The 16,560-nt window shown below is 34.9% G+C and overlaps 1 protein-coding gene across 33 annotated transcripts in view; it reads left to right on the top strand.

Annotated features, from left to right (window-relative positions):
* Positions 1 to 15,494, top strand: part of LOC105498451 (SH3GL interacting endocytic adaptor 1) — a 216,421-nt gene extending 200,927 nt beyond the window's left edge. For all 33 annotated transcript variants that reach the window (XM_071091756.1, XM_071091752.1, XM_011770582.2 and 30 more), the window contains 4 exons: positions 3,750 to 3,952; positions 5,384 to 5,448; positions 5,994 to 6,158; positions 7,420 to 15,494. In XM_071091756.1, coding sequence (XP_070947857.1) covers positions 3,750 to 3,952; positions 5,384 to 5,448; positions 5,994 to 6,158; positions 7,420 to 7,442 — 456 coding nt within the window. In that variant the 3' untranslated portion in view covers positions 7,443 to 15,494. The remainder of the gene's footprint in view (positions 1 to 3,749; positions 3,953 to 5,383; positions 5,449 to 5,993; positions 6,159 to 7,419) is intronic.
* The last annotated feature ends 1,066 nt before the right edge of the window (positions 15,495 to 16,560 follow it).

Below are 16,560 nucleotides of genomic sequence, written 5' to 3'. Positions count from 1 at the left end.
ACTAAATTAAACTAACATATGCATTACCTCACATAGTTATTTTTGTGATGAGAACACTTTCCATTCACTGTCTTTAGCGTTTTTCAATAATACAGTATATGGTTATTACCTATAGTCACCACATTATGCAATTGATCCTTGAATTTCTTCCTCTCATCTAACTGAAGTTTTTTGTCCTTTGAGCAACATCTCCCTAAACAAACCCCCACCCCAACCACCTCCACCACCACTACCTCAGCCTCTGGTAACCACCATTCTACTCTCTAATTCTATAAGATCAACTTTTATTTTTATGTTTATTTTATTTTATTTATTTAGTTTTTTGAGATGAAGTCTCGCTCTGTTGCCCAAGCTGGAGTGCAGTGGCACGATCTCGGCTTATAGTAGCATCCACCTCCTGGGTCCAAGCGATTCTCCTGCCTCAGCCTACCAAGTAGCTGGGATTACAGGCACGCACCACCATCCTGGCTACTTTTTGTATTTTCGATAGAGACAGGGTTTCACCATGTTGGCCAGGTTGGTCTCGAACTCCTGGCCTCAGGTGACCCCCTGCCTTGGCATCCCAAAGTGCCACTGTGCCCTGCCAAGATCAACTTTCAAATATTTTACATAAGAGTGAGATCATGTGGTATTGGTCTTTCTGTGCCTGGCTCATTTCATTTACCATATTTTTAATGCATTATGATTTTTGATTAAGTATGTTCAGATTAATTCTCTTAAAATGAAGAAAGTTGTACTTTAATAAAAATCAGGATATCTCAAACTCGACTGTGTTTCTCAATCAAATGCCAGTTCTGAATTGATGCTAAAAAGAAATATACATTATATATATTTAAATATATATATATTTATTTATAATAGTTATATATACTATATTTATAAATATATTTATTTATACAAATATTTTAAATATATCTATAAATATTTTAAAATATTATATAAAATATACAAATATATAAATATGATGTATTATATGTGAATATAATATATAATATATTATATGTGAATATATTATATGTGAATATATTATATATTATATGTAAATACAGGTAGATATCATTATTAAATATACATGTAACATATGTATATTTGGGAGTGTTAGGACCTAGCAGATACATATATATATTTAATTTTTTTATTTTATTTAATTGGTTTAGAATGCAATCCAAGTATCTGTACTTTGTGTAAGTTTCTCAAGGGAGTCTATGCATCCTATGCTTTGGAAAACATTTATTTAAATTGTTGTAAGGAAACCATTTAAAGTGAAATATCTATATAATGGTATATTTTCCAAAAATGCAAAAGAATATAATTTTTCCTTGTGAGAATAGTATATACTCTTCAAACATTATGGATAATACTGAAAAAATATGTAATATGGTATAAATTCATCACTTACAAATTAAAATATAATAGAAAACACATTTTATATAACTTTTTCCCAAAATATTTTAAAATGCTTAGTGACTGCTTTATGCTTTGAAAGAAATGAAAGGAAATAAGAAAGGAAAACTCTAAATGTAATTCTTTTTCTGAATGAGAAATTAAATTTCAAGGCAGAAGTTAAATTTCATGTATGGTTTGCATCCCCAAAGTGTGAAAATAAGATGGCAGTTCCTTTCCTTCGTGGACGCTAGTTATATACACTGCATGTACATCTTCACTTCAGATAAAAAAAATTTTTAATCATTAAATCCTATAGAGTTTTTTCATTTCCATGTTTGTTATTAAGTAAATCTAGAAATTAGACAGGATTCACCTATTGCAGTATGAACTTTGTGTAAAGTATTAAAGTGTAGGCAAGGGCTGGACATGATGGCTCACGCTTGTAATCCTAACACTTTGGGAGGCTGAGACGGGAGGATCACTCGAGCCCAGGAGTTCAAGACTAGCCTGGGCAACATAGTGAGACCCCGTCTCTACTTTTTTAAAATAAATAAAGTGTAGGCAAGATACTGAATTCTAGAATTAAGTCAGCTTTCTACTGGCCACTGACATAGGTACTTAATATCCCAGAACCTCAGTTTCCTCATCTTCAAATAAGGGTAATAATGATATCTACCTATTTTATAGCTTGCTATAAGAAGTTAATAGCCTAATATATTTCAAAGTAATTTGTGAAATGTAAACAGCCCAAGACTTGCTGCTTTATTTTAACGTGTGCTCTGAGGAATCCCTTTTGCTGTTATTTAGCTGTGTTTTTGTTGTTGTTTTTTAACAATGCAAGGAATTGGGTGGAGAAGCACAACTAGCATTTTGTGGAACTGCCCTTAAACGCAGCACATTTAGTTTCTGGCCCAAAAGCATCCACTAGAAATTGGGGCAATCAAAAACACATTTTCATATATCCAAAAAGCACCTCCCCAGGTAAAGGAACTATAATCAGGTTGAGAACTACTGCTGAAGACAGAGTTCAGAAAAAGGGGTGGGGGAGGGGGATTCTGCTCTGCTTTTGATCTGCTTTAGTTAATAGATTTCTAAATAAATGTTTGCCTGCAGAAAGCATTATGCTGCCAATCATCTTCAAAGTTTAAAAACTATAATGGTTAACTAGCTTAAATTGTCATCAAAAGCCGTATCTGTCATTTTATAAAAGAATCCATTTTGGGGCTTGTTTCTGCCACAGCCACTCCTGCCTTCAGAGTTCAATCTACCCTCAGGACCCTTCTCCATGGTGATCATATGTGCAGGCATTTCCTAGACAGTTGTTTATATCCTTCAAAATCAGCAAAGCTCATCACACTCCATGAATAAAAATCCAAGGGCATAGACACCACTCATCTGATCCCTGCCATGTACATGTACTTGTGAGAGGTGACTTTCTTAGAGACTTATTCAGCGCCATAATGAATGATCGAGAAATTGTAACACTGTAAATTTTTCGCTATGGACCCAGAATTCACATCAATATTATTGTCTTTAGATCAATGTTTGTTGATTCTTCAAACCTGGCTTTTTCCTGGTCAAGCTCACAGCTGATTCTATTTAGTATCGACAGTAGATTCCAGCGCTGTAGCACTTCCAGCTAAAGGAATCCCAAAGGAAGTAAAAACTGGAAGTAACTTCCATTTACTCCCTTTGGGATTTGCCAAAGTAAGGACTTGAAACCAGGTATGAAATCCCAAAGGAGTAATAATAACTTACCCTAGTCTAACTCACTGGTTTGTTGTTGAAGAGAAAATATGGTAAGAATATTAATAGGTGGCATTTATCAAAATGTAATTCCTAGTGTGTGCTAGGCATCCTGCTGAGTGTTTCACAAAAAAAAAATCTCCCTCAATCTTCCTGACAACTCTATAGGTAAATATTATTGTTGTAATTCCCATTTAGCAGATGAGGAAAGAACTGAAGCTCAGAGGGGTTTAGGGACTTGTCCAAGATCACTCAGCTTATAAGTGGAGCAGCAGAATCAGAATTCACACCTGGGACTGTCTAGCTTCCTGGCCTCAGCTCCCAGCCAGTGTACTATTCCACCTCCTTAACTGACATGAAGTGTACTGGAAACTCCAAAGTGCCACTGAGACTAGTAGCTGCTATTTTTAGTCTGTAACAGTTTACCTGAAGCACCCAGCTCTCTCTCACAGCACCCTTCACGGTGCCTGTCACTCACAGTTGCTTGTGAGCAGCATAAACAACACTATGACATTTTGATGTCTAAGAACATCCCTGTGGGAGAAAATCATAGCTTCTGGTTTTGTTTCAGATTATTGGTCGAGCCTTAAATATTCTCTTCCCTGTCATTTGGCAAGGTGTCTGCCCAGGGCATTCAGTCCACGCCCCTGAACCTGGCAGTGAATTGGCGATGTGAACCTTCAAGCACTGACCTGCGCATAGATTACAAATACAATACAGATGCAATGACGACCGCTGTGGCCCTCAACAATGTGCAGTTCCTGGTCCCCATCGATGGAGGAGTCACCAAGCTCCAGGCGGTGCTCCCACCAGCAGTCTGGTATGAAGCCTCCTGTTCTCTCCACCAAAGGGCTCCTCTGGGTCAAGGGGTCATAGACTTCTTAGAGCTTGTGTGTCCTGTAGGAGGAGATGACAGCGGGCCTGTGTATTAGGGTTCAGGGCAGGAAATAGAAACCGCTGGTAGCTATTTTAAGCAAAAACTAATTCAACAGGGACTTCAATGCTCACACAATGGTGGAAGTGCTAAAGAAACAGGCTGGATCTCCAAAAATGCCTCCCAGAGCTCTACAGAACTGGCCTGCCACAATCCAGGGAAGGAGAGAAATTAGAAGGCCACCGGTAGAGCCACAGCATTCAAGAAGCCACAGCTGTAACTCTGATCCTAGGACCAGCAAGCTCCTATTGGTACCTCCTTAAGTGCTTCTTGGCACCCACAAATTAGAGGCTAGAGTGGACCCCTGGTGTTAGAAGATCCCCACATCTGAGTTAGACTGCTGGTCAGAGGAGAACAGTCAAGAAAGCTGCGGGAGAATGGCCTCTGCCTCCTTTCTGTCTTCTAAATCTCAAACCGTGCATGCAATTGGTAAACCTAATTTGTAACTAGGACCCTAACTGCAAAGGCCTCTGAGAAATGTAGTGTTTCATTTTGTAGCCTCTGAACTATAAAAAGGCACACTAGAGAAGGTATGGGACTAGAAACTGAATAGATACATTGTGCCTATATCATCTGTTATATAGGACTTGTTCTAGAAAGAGCATTTCATTTTTCCACATGACTGTCAGAAGCAAAAACTGGAATTTGTTTTAAAAATGAATGTCAGTGGCTTAAGCCTGTAATCCCAGCACTTTGGGAGGCCGAGACGGGCGGATCACGAGGTCAGAAGATCGTGACCATCCTGGCTAATACGGTGAAACCCCGTCTCTACTAAAAAATACAAAAAACTAGCTGGGCGAGGTGGCGGGTGCCTGTAGTCCCAGCTACTCGGGAGGCTGAGGCAGGAGAATGGCGTAAACCCGGGAGGCGGAGCTTGCAGTGAGCTGAGATCGCGCCACTGCACTCCAGCCTGGGCAAGAGAACGAGACTCCGTCTCAAAAACAAAAACAAAAACAAAAAAAGGATGTCAGCCAGATCATGACCCCAATTTAAATTACCTTAATTAATTGATTAACTAATACTTCCATCTATCTTCCCATGTATGTTTCAGCAAATTTATTTTTTTTTTAAATTTTAGCTCTACTTTGTCCTCTAAATATTCATTTTACCGTTTTCTAGCTAGTTACAATAAGGACAGGGAAAAAAGAGATTTATGTATGTTTGGGAGGGGAGAGAGAGACAGGGAATTTTAAAATTGTAGTGAAACTTTTCAAGCTCTATTTTTAAAAATTAATACTATCTGGAGAAAAAAAAAACAGCATCCACTAAACAAAAACTCTTGGATATGCAAAAACCTTTTACCTAATTCATTTTTAGGAATGCTGAACAACAGAGAATATTGTGGAAGATTCCTGATATCTCTCAGAAGTCAGAAAATGGAGGTAATGGAATCACAAGCTTATTTTATTTAACATGTAAAGCTAAAATGGCTTTTAGGTATTTGCCAACTATTACCCAAAACATGTAGCAATAAAAACAAGCAGAATATTTCACTCCATTTTTGCATTTACTTATTTCAATTAATAAAAGCAAATAATTCTTCAATCAATTCTCTTTTACCCCTTTTCTACAGACTCATCAAACTATCGTTTAGGCCTTTTAAGGAGGCATGTTTTCATCCTGTGTCAGATTCCACATTCCCTGATTAGACATTTTTCACTCTCCTCAGATATTAATCATAGGTTGGAAAATACAAGGGCTTCCAAGTAGCACATCTTCAAATTTTGAGGTACCATCTCACGAAAGTACACTTTTACCAGTGTGCAAATAGAGTTGCTCATAATATTCAATGATAAACTTCATTTAATCACCATTTTGTCAATGAAGTCTGATTTTGTATGTTAATTTTTGAATGCAATCTCCAAAATTATATCCAGAATATTACATTGACTGTTACCTTGTAATAATGTTTGTTTGTTTTTTTTAGGGGTGGGTTCTTTGTTGGCAAGATTTCAGTTATCTGAAGGCCCAAGCAAACCTTCTCCATTGGTTGTGCAGTTCACAAGTGAAGGAAGCACCCTTTCTGGCTGTGACATTGAACTTGTTGGAGCAGGGTATCGATTTTCGCTCATCAAGAAAAGGTTTGCTGCAGGTAAATGAGTATCTTGATTTTTTTATTTGCATTAATAATGTTGCCTTAGCTACTCTTCCTTAAGAGGAATAGATTGTGATTTTCTCATCTTTTTCCTCCACCTCTTTTCCACTCCCAACCCCCATCCCAATTAGAAAACAAACCAGGTATTGAATGAAGTAGAAATAGGACAATGAAATAGGACAGTGAATCAGAAGTCAGAAGGCTCTGACTTCTAACTCTGTTTCTTAAGTGGGACTAGTTGTTCCCATTATATAGATGTATATACTGAGGTTAATGGAGTAAATCCTACTTTTATTATATTGATGAACGAGACAAATACTGTGTGCTTTTTTTTTTTTTTTTTTTTTTTTGGTGAGCTGCAAGCTCCACCTCCCAGGTTCACGCCATTCTGTCTCAGCCTCCCGAGTAGCTGGGACTACAGGTGCCCACCACCAAGCCCGGCTAATTTTTTGTATTTTAGTAGAGACAGGGGTTCACCGTGTTAGCCAGGATAGTCTTGATCTCCTGACCTCGTGATCTGCCCACCTCAGCCTCCCAAAGTGCTGGGATTACAGGCGTGAGCCACTGCCCCCAGCCTTGCCTTTTAATGTATCTCCCACCTGAAAACTTTTTATTCTCTGACAGGGCTTCATAGAGTTTAGACTTGTCAGGTTTAGCTGAGATCTGGGAGAATCTATTTTTCATTTTAATCACAAACTCAAAGAATCTAGGCCACAGATCAAAAATGGTCACCCATAAGCTGAATGTGGCCATGAGACAAGTTTTATTTGGCACACACCATGGGGTTTTGTTTTGTTTTTCAATTGGGGGAGAGGAACTCTCTAATACTAGAGTGATTATACTTTTCAGTGATTTGCTGGGATAAATCCTGGTTTTTCATGCCTGTTGTACTGATGTAATTATTAATTATACCCTTTTCACTCTCGAAAATGATCCAAGTTGGAAAATAAGTTATATGAGCACCCTTTCTAAAATAAGTTGCATTCTCACATCCAGAAATAAATCTCCCAATCTATTCTGGGCAAACCCCAAACCTCTGCAAATTGTGGATCTATGGAAATGTGAAAAGTCAACTAGCCGATCTGAAAAATTGAAAATTGATTTGGAAACATTATGTACCTTTTATTTGTATTGCACCTCTAAAGTATGCAGTATCTGGCTCCTAGGTGTAGGGAAGGAGGAATAGAAATGTTACCCATATAATAATTACATTATTGAACTAGCAGATAACGTGTTAACATGTTGTTTTGTTTTGCAGGAAAATACTTGGCAGATAACTAATAATATCTTATGCAAGGATTTGGAGGATTCATATAATGGAGAACTGATGTATGAGAAACAGGTTTTAATTTTGGTTTGATGAAAACAAACCAATATCTGCACTTGGGATATATCAGGTGGAAAGTCAATGACTTTCAGCTGTGATTTCCCTCACACAATACCATGATGACCAGTCCTACAGTATTTACTTCTAGGTGTAATATTGTTAATGGTTTTAAAATGTAATTATTGTATTTGTAAATTGTACTCTCATTCCAGTAAAGCAGTTAGACACTTGAGTTTTAGCATTTTACCATTCCTGAAATGGATGTAATTCAAACTGTGGTATGTAAATTTAATAGTAGTATTGTTGAATGGCACAATGCTTACAGAGGTAGATTGCATTTTGTCAATATATAAAATTTAAATATAATATTGATAGCTGTCATAAAGGGGGTGCCACACATTAAAGAAACTTAAGTGGAACCAGAAGAAAAAGAAACAAACTTACTTTTCTTCAATCCTTAGTATGTTTTACTCTAGTGCTAAATAAAAATTCTATCTTCAAATGTTTAGTGGGTTAAATTGAGAAACTATTTCAGAAAAAAATTCTAAGGTTACAGCATATTCAAAGAAAAGCATTAGTTACCACTTTTTAAAAAGCTTTTTTTTCAAACTGCAAATTTCATAAAAATGCAAACTGTGTAAACAGGGCCTCTTATTTTTATAACTTGTGTAAAAAGGGAAAGCAATTCATATTTAAAGTTTAAGTATATTAAATTATAATCAAGAGTAAAGAAGATGTTGAAGTCTTAACTACTCGCCCCTCTCTACAGTTTAGCAAATGTGGGGATTGCTGAATAATCAGTCAGACTAAAACCAAAATTGTGATTTTAAGATTTCAAGACTTTCCATAGCTGAACTGGCTAACAACTTTTGCTTAATTACTCTGAATAGATGATCTTACTCATCCAGTATGGGGGAATGATACCTCGCGTCTTCCTCTTTCTCCACAGGAAATCAAAACACTGAGACTGAGAATTTTAGGGAAAAAAAAAAGTCCCCTGTTTAGATCCAGAAGGATTTTAATCATTGTTTATATCATTTGAGAATGAAAAAAATAAGCTTTATAAATGAAATTCTATTCACATTACTGTGTAATAAATTTCCTTTCAGATGATTAAGATTCATTGTATAAAACTGTAAATCTTTGCCATTCTTGGAGAAGTAAGAGGAGAGTTACCAAAAATGTATGTCATTTCATCGTTGCAAGGTATAATAAAAACTGTAATTATTCAATCTGGCCCCACCATATGAACATTTAGAAAGACGAACTTCTTCAGGAGTCTCAATTGTAAAACCTTCCCTCATTCAGATCTGAAAATGTTAGTTTTCCTTTAAGTCCTAGAACTTATTGAAACATAAACCAATTTATATTATAGGTTATGTTATTAAATAACTATAATTATTAAGTTATTATTTTTATAATTAGTCGTTAAATTTTCATTTTATATCCACTCAAATTTAACAAAGAATCTTTAGCCCCTTTAAATTTTAGAATCAAATTAAATTTTTAAAGTCTTACTTCTAAAATGAGATTGTGACTGGCAATTGTTTACAGTGCAACTTTTTAAATTAATCTTTGTACTCCTCTATTAGTGCTTGCTACCAAAAGAATGTTCCAGATGATTTGTTTTACCCTGGGAAAATTCTTACTATTCAACAAACTCTCAGTCGGCTCCCTAAAGCAGTCTGGTGTTGAAGTTTCTTTGAACAAACTAATTAATATACTCATTTTATGTAAAGGTATCCAATTTGAAACCAAAATAGAAAATGCAAAATTCTAAATTCCATGAAACATGGAATTTATGACACCAAAATCAATGGAGAGTAAGTAGCAGAAAACTGAGAATTGTCCAGCATATGGATATAACAATGTGTTTTTAAGTAATCAATTCATTTAAAAATTTGAATATTAATACAAAGCATATTAAAAAACGTGTAAATATTACTGGTTCTCATGTCTTTGTATTTATATTTTATTTTGTTTTATTTTGTATAGCTCTGGAATGAATTAGTAATTAAACGCAAGGGTTTTTTCCCAAAAAATAATTTTATTGATTTTTTAAAATGTAATTAAAAGCATAGATTACAGTAATCTCTAACATTATTCAAATGTTTCTAGGGACTAAATTAGAAACTATGAAGAAATCCTGTAATCCCTTAATTGGTCTTTATGAAACAGAATGGGAGTCAGCAATTTCAAAATGATTGAACTATGAATAACCAGAACCTCAATAGAAAATGTATCCCTTCATCTCTCAGAAAAGACCTCAAATAATAACACAGAAAGCTGGTATCAGGGATTTGTATTTTGACATTTTGTTGTTCTTTTTTTAATTTTGTAGATTATAATCTCCTGTTACATCTATATCCACAGTACTGTAGAATAAGAATTCATGTCCTGAAAATGATCCTAGGCAATGAAAGAGTCCAGTTATCAAAGACATTAAGTCAGATTCATTTGTTCATTTTATTCCCAAGTCAGAATAAAATGAACTAGTAGGTATTAAAACTATTTTCAGTACTAGGGGTTAAAACAAAAAGAAATGGTTCCAGTTAACCAGAACACCATTTCCTGAACGTTATGGTCTTTAAAAGGTTCTGCTTTAGTAAGATAAAAAGTATAAATGATGCTACTTTATTTTGGCAACATGGAAAGTATGTTTTTCTTTTCCAATAAATTCCATATTTTCATGAAATTTTTAAAAATAAATTTTTATTAAGAATTAGTCTGAATTTTATCATAATTGAAATTTATAATTACTAAGAATTAAATTTTTAATCATTTTTAAAGTTGTATTCTTCTCTACACCCACAGCCAAAATGGAAATTCACTGTATGGTATTTGGGAATATATTTCACCTGTAAAAGAAAGAATGTCCACAATTCAAAGGGTTTTGAGTTAATAAATAGGAATCCCTCAGTCAAACTACAGAATTTTTTTCGCTTTATATATTCTTAGTCAGCAAAGTATTTGAGCTATAATTACACATATTTCCACTTCTAAATCTTCTTTTAGAAAGCAGATAACTATAATACTACAGTTGGGTCTACCCCTAACTCCTGCTGTATGATATTGGACAAGTCACTGCCCTTTTCAGTTTCTCATCTTTAGAATGAGGAGTTGGGATTGCCAGTGGTTTTCAAGCTTTTCTTAACAGCAGGGCATTTGTTTCTAATAAAATTGCACATGGAATCCTGGTAGGCAAAACAGCTCAAAGAAATGCAGGAGTTTCTCCAACAGTTTAAATCAGGGCTCCCCAAAGCGTGGTTTAAACACCATAACAACATGCAATGATCTGTCAAGTGTCTTCCAACTCTGAAGTTCCACAGTTGTAATTTATTCAGATAAACCACCTTTTGAGGCTTTATAAGCAAACTTGTAAAAATCATAGTAATTGAATGATACACAATAAAAACTGACAGAGTGTTTACCACGTAGCAGTCACTACAGATATTAGCTCATTTAATCCTCTTATCAATCAAAAACTTGTAAGTATTCTTTTTAATTCCTGTTTTACAAGTGATGACACTGAGGCTTAAATAGAATAATTAATTTCCCCAAAATGACACTGTAGCTGAAAGTAACCCAGTTATTCTGACTGCAAAGGAAATGCCTTAATTGCTTTGTCCATCCTGAACAAAAAAAAAAAATCTGTTATATGTCACTGTACATACTTCATTTGAATGCCAAGGTAAAAGCCACCATGAAAAACCATTACCAAAATAAGGATAATTCCAATAACAAAATTGTCAAAAAAAGAATCACTGCTTCTCAAAGTATGATTGGTGTCATCACTTATTAATGTTTTGTATCATCACTTATTAATGATTTTGTCTTGGTCACCACTATGCCTAGAAGATAGTAGGGACTGATAAACATTGTTAAACACCGTAACAACACACAATGATCTATGAAATGTCAATGTCTTCCATCCCTGAAATTCCATGATTCTACTTTACTCAGATAAACCACCTTTTGAGGCATTATAAGGTAACATGTATAATCAAGTTCATACAAGCTATACACAGTAGGCATCGATAAATTTGTATTGACAGCATAAACTTCTAGGGATGGGATTTGGGAATATACATTTTGATAAGTGCCCCAAATTTGAGAATCATTGCTCTAGTAGATCTCTAAGGTCCTTCTTAGTTCTGACATTATATCAGATTTTAAGCATTAAATTCTAAGATGAAAAACATTTTTCTAGTCAGTTTATTTTTCATTCAGTCCACTTAATTGCCTACAATCTTAAAAAATATATATTTTTTTCCTAGGAAAATTCCTATCTTTTTCTTAAAGTTACTCTGTTATACTATCTCAGTCTCAAAGTAGCCTGAAATGCATTTTCTCATTTTCGTATTTCTGTCCTTTTCTTCAGTGTCTTAAAAGACTTGAAGTAGAAGGGAGGTTGCAAGCTGTTATTTATTCAAACACAAAATCCTAATAAATGTTTCCTTCTTTGCAAGGGACATTCAGATCTCTAACTTGTGAGTTGAACCTATTTATTTTGTAAGCTTTTGACTTTACAAACATGTGGTATCCTCATTCTAAAAGAGTCGCACCAATATTTTTTCTCAAAATAGCCACAGGCTGTAAATTAAATTGAACAATACAGTAAAATATGCGGATACATACTAAACAGATGAGTGTGTGTGTATGTGTCTGTGTTTAAGCTTTTCCTTTTCCAAAAGATTATATATTTGAGCAAAATCCCATTCAGTCTGAATGTACTCATTTTGCCACATGGTTTTCTGATCAGCAAATTTTTTTAAAAAATGAAAGCGTGATATTATATTTAATAATAGAAAAACAAGAGTGATCTCTAAATATAGCCTTGAAAGTTAATGTAATATTATGTATCCATACAATGAGTCAAATTAAATGGTTGATATAAATGTACAAATCAATCCAAGTCACACTGATTAAAGGGACTATTCGAATGACCAGCCTCACCACCTTTTACTGTGTGCACTTTCCTCTTAAGGCTTTATTGTATTTTCCCTGCTCCTTTAGGCTTTTTTATCATGTGGAAACAGTATCTAAATGCCATTCTCTCACTTATGAATTAAATATGGCTACCATTAATGTTCCTTTTTGTCAGTGGAGTGTATGGCAGGAAAATGAAACAGGAATACATTGCTTAAGTCTCTAAATATTAAAACAAACAAACAACAACAAAACACTTGCCTTTCTCTTGTGTCATTGCTTCAATGTTCTGTCATCTTCTGCAAGCTAGAGTTGCATTGTTGATATCTAATTAAGATCTAAATATCTTTCATGAAGGAATGTTAAATGTAAAGTCTGTTGAGTTGACCATGGTGAATCTCTTGATTGGCCCTCGTTTAATATCTGATTTCTTTCCTAAATGGGTATGTCTGTGAGGAAAAGATACCTCATAGTTGACATTGACCATGGGTATAATAATTTATTCTCCAGGATTAACTTCTAAAATTATTTTTCCTTTGATTTCTAACTGCCTCCTTCTATCCCTAGAGTAATACCTTGCCTATCGTAAATACATCTTTATCCTTGTAAAAAAATGTTTTGGCAAAAAACGAATATATTTTTTAATGTCCCATAATGTTTTAAAGGAAAGAAGTAAAGAGTATTTGGGCTATGCTCACCAATATTCCAGTATTTTACAAATTGTGTTCTGGAAGATATTCATTGTGGTCTGAGAACAAATGGTCCTATACTATAATTCTCTCTCCTTGGACATTAATAATAAATGTTAGTGTTTAATGAAGCTTAAGAAAGTTATTGAATGAGGTAAAAACTTTTTTTTTCTAAGCACACCTTGAGAAACCTTTGGAAAAGTTTTCTTTTAACACTAGTTTATATATCCTTCAATAATTGTAAATAAAATAACCAGGAATGCTTTGAAAAAATGCTTCTGGAATTTTGTTTTAATTTTAAGGGAATTCCTGTCATTTCAAATGAATTGTTATCTATTTTCAATTTCATTAGTATCTCTTAGTGAATTTAACTTTATCATCTAAAATATTCAAAACAATACAATTTTTTAAATTGTTTTTGTATTATTTTTAAGGCTTGCACCTATGACCAGCATATCAGACCCCATCTGTTGAAGATGCTTCCAATTATTTGCAGTGTGGAATTAGTGCCAGTGAATAATCTGCAGCAATGTTTTACTAAACAGCTTTAGGAAACTGAATCATGATAGATCCATGTTGACAGTATTTTTACATACGCTTGTCAGAAATTATATTTAAAACATTTTGGGGAAAGCCAAGAGCAGTGCACTGTTTAGCACAGATTTTGCGAGATTCTCTACTCTTAATGAGCATTTCACAGGTTTTTGTTGTTGTTGGTGGTGGTGGTGGTGGCTTTTTTTTTTTTGCTTTGCTTTACTTTGCCAATCAGTTGCTTTTTTAGCAAATTAACAACGTTTCTTTAAAAACTTCCTGGGTAAATTGTCTGTTATCATATAGAAAAGAATCAAACTGAATCACTTTACATTTCTCTAAAGATAGTTCAGTTTTTAATCCATCCAGAATTTGTGAATCAGCCTGATAGATCATAAGCCATGTATAATTTTAAAATGTTCCATTGAATGAGTATATCATACAAATGTTAATTCCATCTCACTCATTCAGTTTTATATTACTTTTATGACTTTTTATCTGGCAAAGTAAATGTTTGATATTATTCATATACCATCGCTCTAAGGTATTTTAAATCATACAACAAGTAACTATCACAAGGACCACTGTCCCAAGATCCAAAGTCAGATTTTTTTTTTTCTTTTCAAGTTGCTAGAATGATCATTCATATAGCTGTTTTGACTTTTGATGTCAGAATTTAGTTCTTGCTTTGTTAAATAGACATACATGGAAGAGTTGTCTCCTATCTAATTCATATTCTCTCTCTCTTTATCTCTCTCTCTCTCTTTCTTTCTCTCTGTGTGTATGTCTCTCTCTCTCTCCTCTCTGTCTAAGGGGAATTGGAAAATTGCTGCTGAATAATTTTTCTTGAAAAAGCCAAGTGTTGATATGATGATATATTAATCTTATTTATGAACAGAGCCTCCCTACAGGCCAAGCAGTAACGTATACAGCTGACTTTTTAAGTTGTTTGAACACGATTGTTTTTGATTAAAAAGAATTTTTGGGTTTTTTTACTTGTATAGTAAAAGATCATATGAATTAAATGCTCAGATATTAATTTTCATTCCTACTAAGTGGCCATGTAAGGCATTGATTTTTTTAAACTTGAACAATATAAGAAACTAGGAATCTCAGAAAGATTGTGCTGTGTTTCTATAGGTAATGAAATCCTGTCAATTAAGGAAAATGCTGTGTGTAATTTGATTTGGTGGTAGCCTTTATTTAGAGCTCTCTTTGATCTATGTAGCAAAAATAGACTAAATTTCTTTTTAATCTTGTACTGAGTACATAATTTCACAAAAATACCTTGGGTATAAAATATTTATAAAAGGAATTGTGGATTAAAATACTCAAGATACTTTTAAAATTTAGTCAAAATGTTGATTCCCAGCCTTTTTCCTACACGTCTATTTCAAAAAAGTATACTTTATTCTGACAGCCATTACTGCTTAGTCTGTGATGAAAGCTTTACTGCTTCTATGCTGTGCTCAGGAGAAAACCAACAACAGAAGCGAAGGCTTGCTCCTTCACAGAATTGCAGCAAAGCTCTCTGCTGGCAATGGTGACAGGAAAGTGTGTAATTGACTTGTTGAAGATAATCATGAGATCATCTGAACATTACTTGCCTTATAAGTTAGAAATAGTATGGATATCACTTTTTGTAAATAATAATTTTTGTGTTTTTTGTTCATAATTTTCCCAATCACCTATTTCACAAAATCCTGAATATGCAATTATTTATTATGACACATTACTGCAACTAGGGCTCCCATTCCAGAACAAAGTTTAATTCTATATGTAAGTTGTTACTGAAATGTGATTTCTTTTTCTGGAAAATAAATGAAAAATATGAAAATAAATTGAATTGTAAATCTCTTTTACTGTCAGCCTCTTAAAATTTTACCCTCATTTCTGGAAAACTTCATTCCATGTTTAGGGTAGGGATGGTGGGCCAAAGGTCTGACAAAGGTCAAGGGTTTAGAGTTAGACAAATCTCAGCTCTGTGATTTAAGTATCGACTTGAGCATGTTACTCAACGATTCTACATTTCCTTATCTTAAAAAAAGATAGAGCAATGTCCCCTATGTCATAGACGCTGAAAAGATTCAATGAGATAATGTTTATCCATCACCCAGCAGTTCCTACCTAGTTCATAGTATATTCAGTCAGCAGCCCTTTCCTGATCTTATCTTTCCGTGAGTAGGGATTGGGATAGGCAAAAGAACCTATTGCTCTTCTTCCAACACTATCCTAACACTGTGCTCCACCGGAATCCCAATGTATTACTGTCAGTTAATGCTAATTGCTGCAGGACACTCATCAAGAGCCATGCCCTTGGCTAGGTGCTTGGAGGCATCTTGTGTCTGTTTCCAATGATTGCCCACTACAGGAGGGTCCCTATAGTGTTTATTTTGTTTGCTTTTGGTTTGGGGAGGCCCGATGGGCTTAGGCTGGGGATAGTCTCTAAGGAAGAGGAAAGGCCCATTCATACCAGCAGGTAGGTCCTCAATCCCAAACAGTCTCCATTTCAAAGCTTCTTAGCCATTAACAGGCTCGGAAGAGGCGTGTTAAGGAAAGTGAAAGAACCCAGTCCCGTTTGTAATATATTGGAGTTAAGACCATGAGTTTCAGGGGCCCTGGGCATATTATTTAACATTTTAGAATCTCCAAATCCTTTAAAGGGAGAACATTCCTTTCTTGACAGAGTTATTGGGACGACTAAATCCCAATGTTTGTCGGTATCTGGGGTATCTGGCCAATGTAAGCGCTCAATTACCTCCATCACCCACCGCCTGTGCCTTGGAGGGGGAACGTGTAAAGCAGCATTAGGGGTCGGGGAAAGGGCAGGGGCTACTTTACTTTGTCTTTGAGCCTCGGATTTCCTGTCCTAGGAAACCGCAGCATTTCCCACTCCTGCCCCCGACTTCAGCAGGGAAAGGAA

This window comes from Macaca nemestrina, chromosome 1 (genome assembly GCF_043159975.1).
Source record: "Macaca nemestrina isolate mMacNem1 chromosome 1, mMacNem.hap1, whole genome shotgun sequence".
Lineage (NCBI taxonomy): Eukaryota > Metazoa > Chordata > Mammalia > Primates > Cercopithecidae > Macaca > Macaca nemestrina.
Note: the sequence above shows the minus strand (reverse complement) of the source record. Positions and strands in the feature narration are given on the sequence as shown.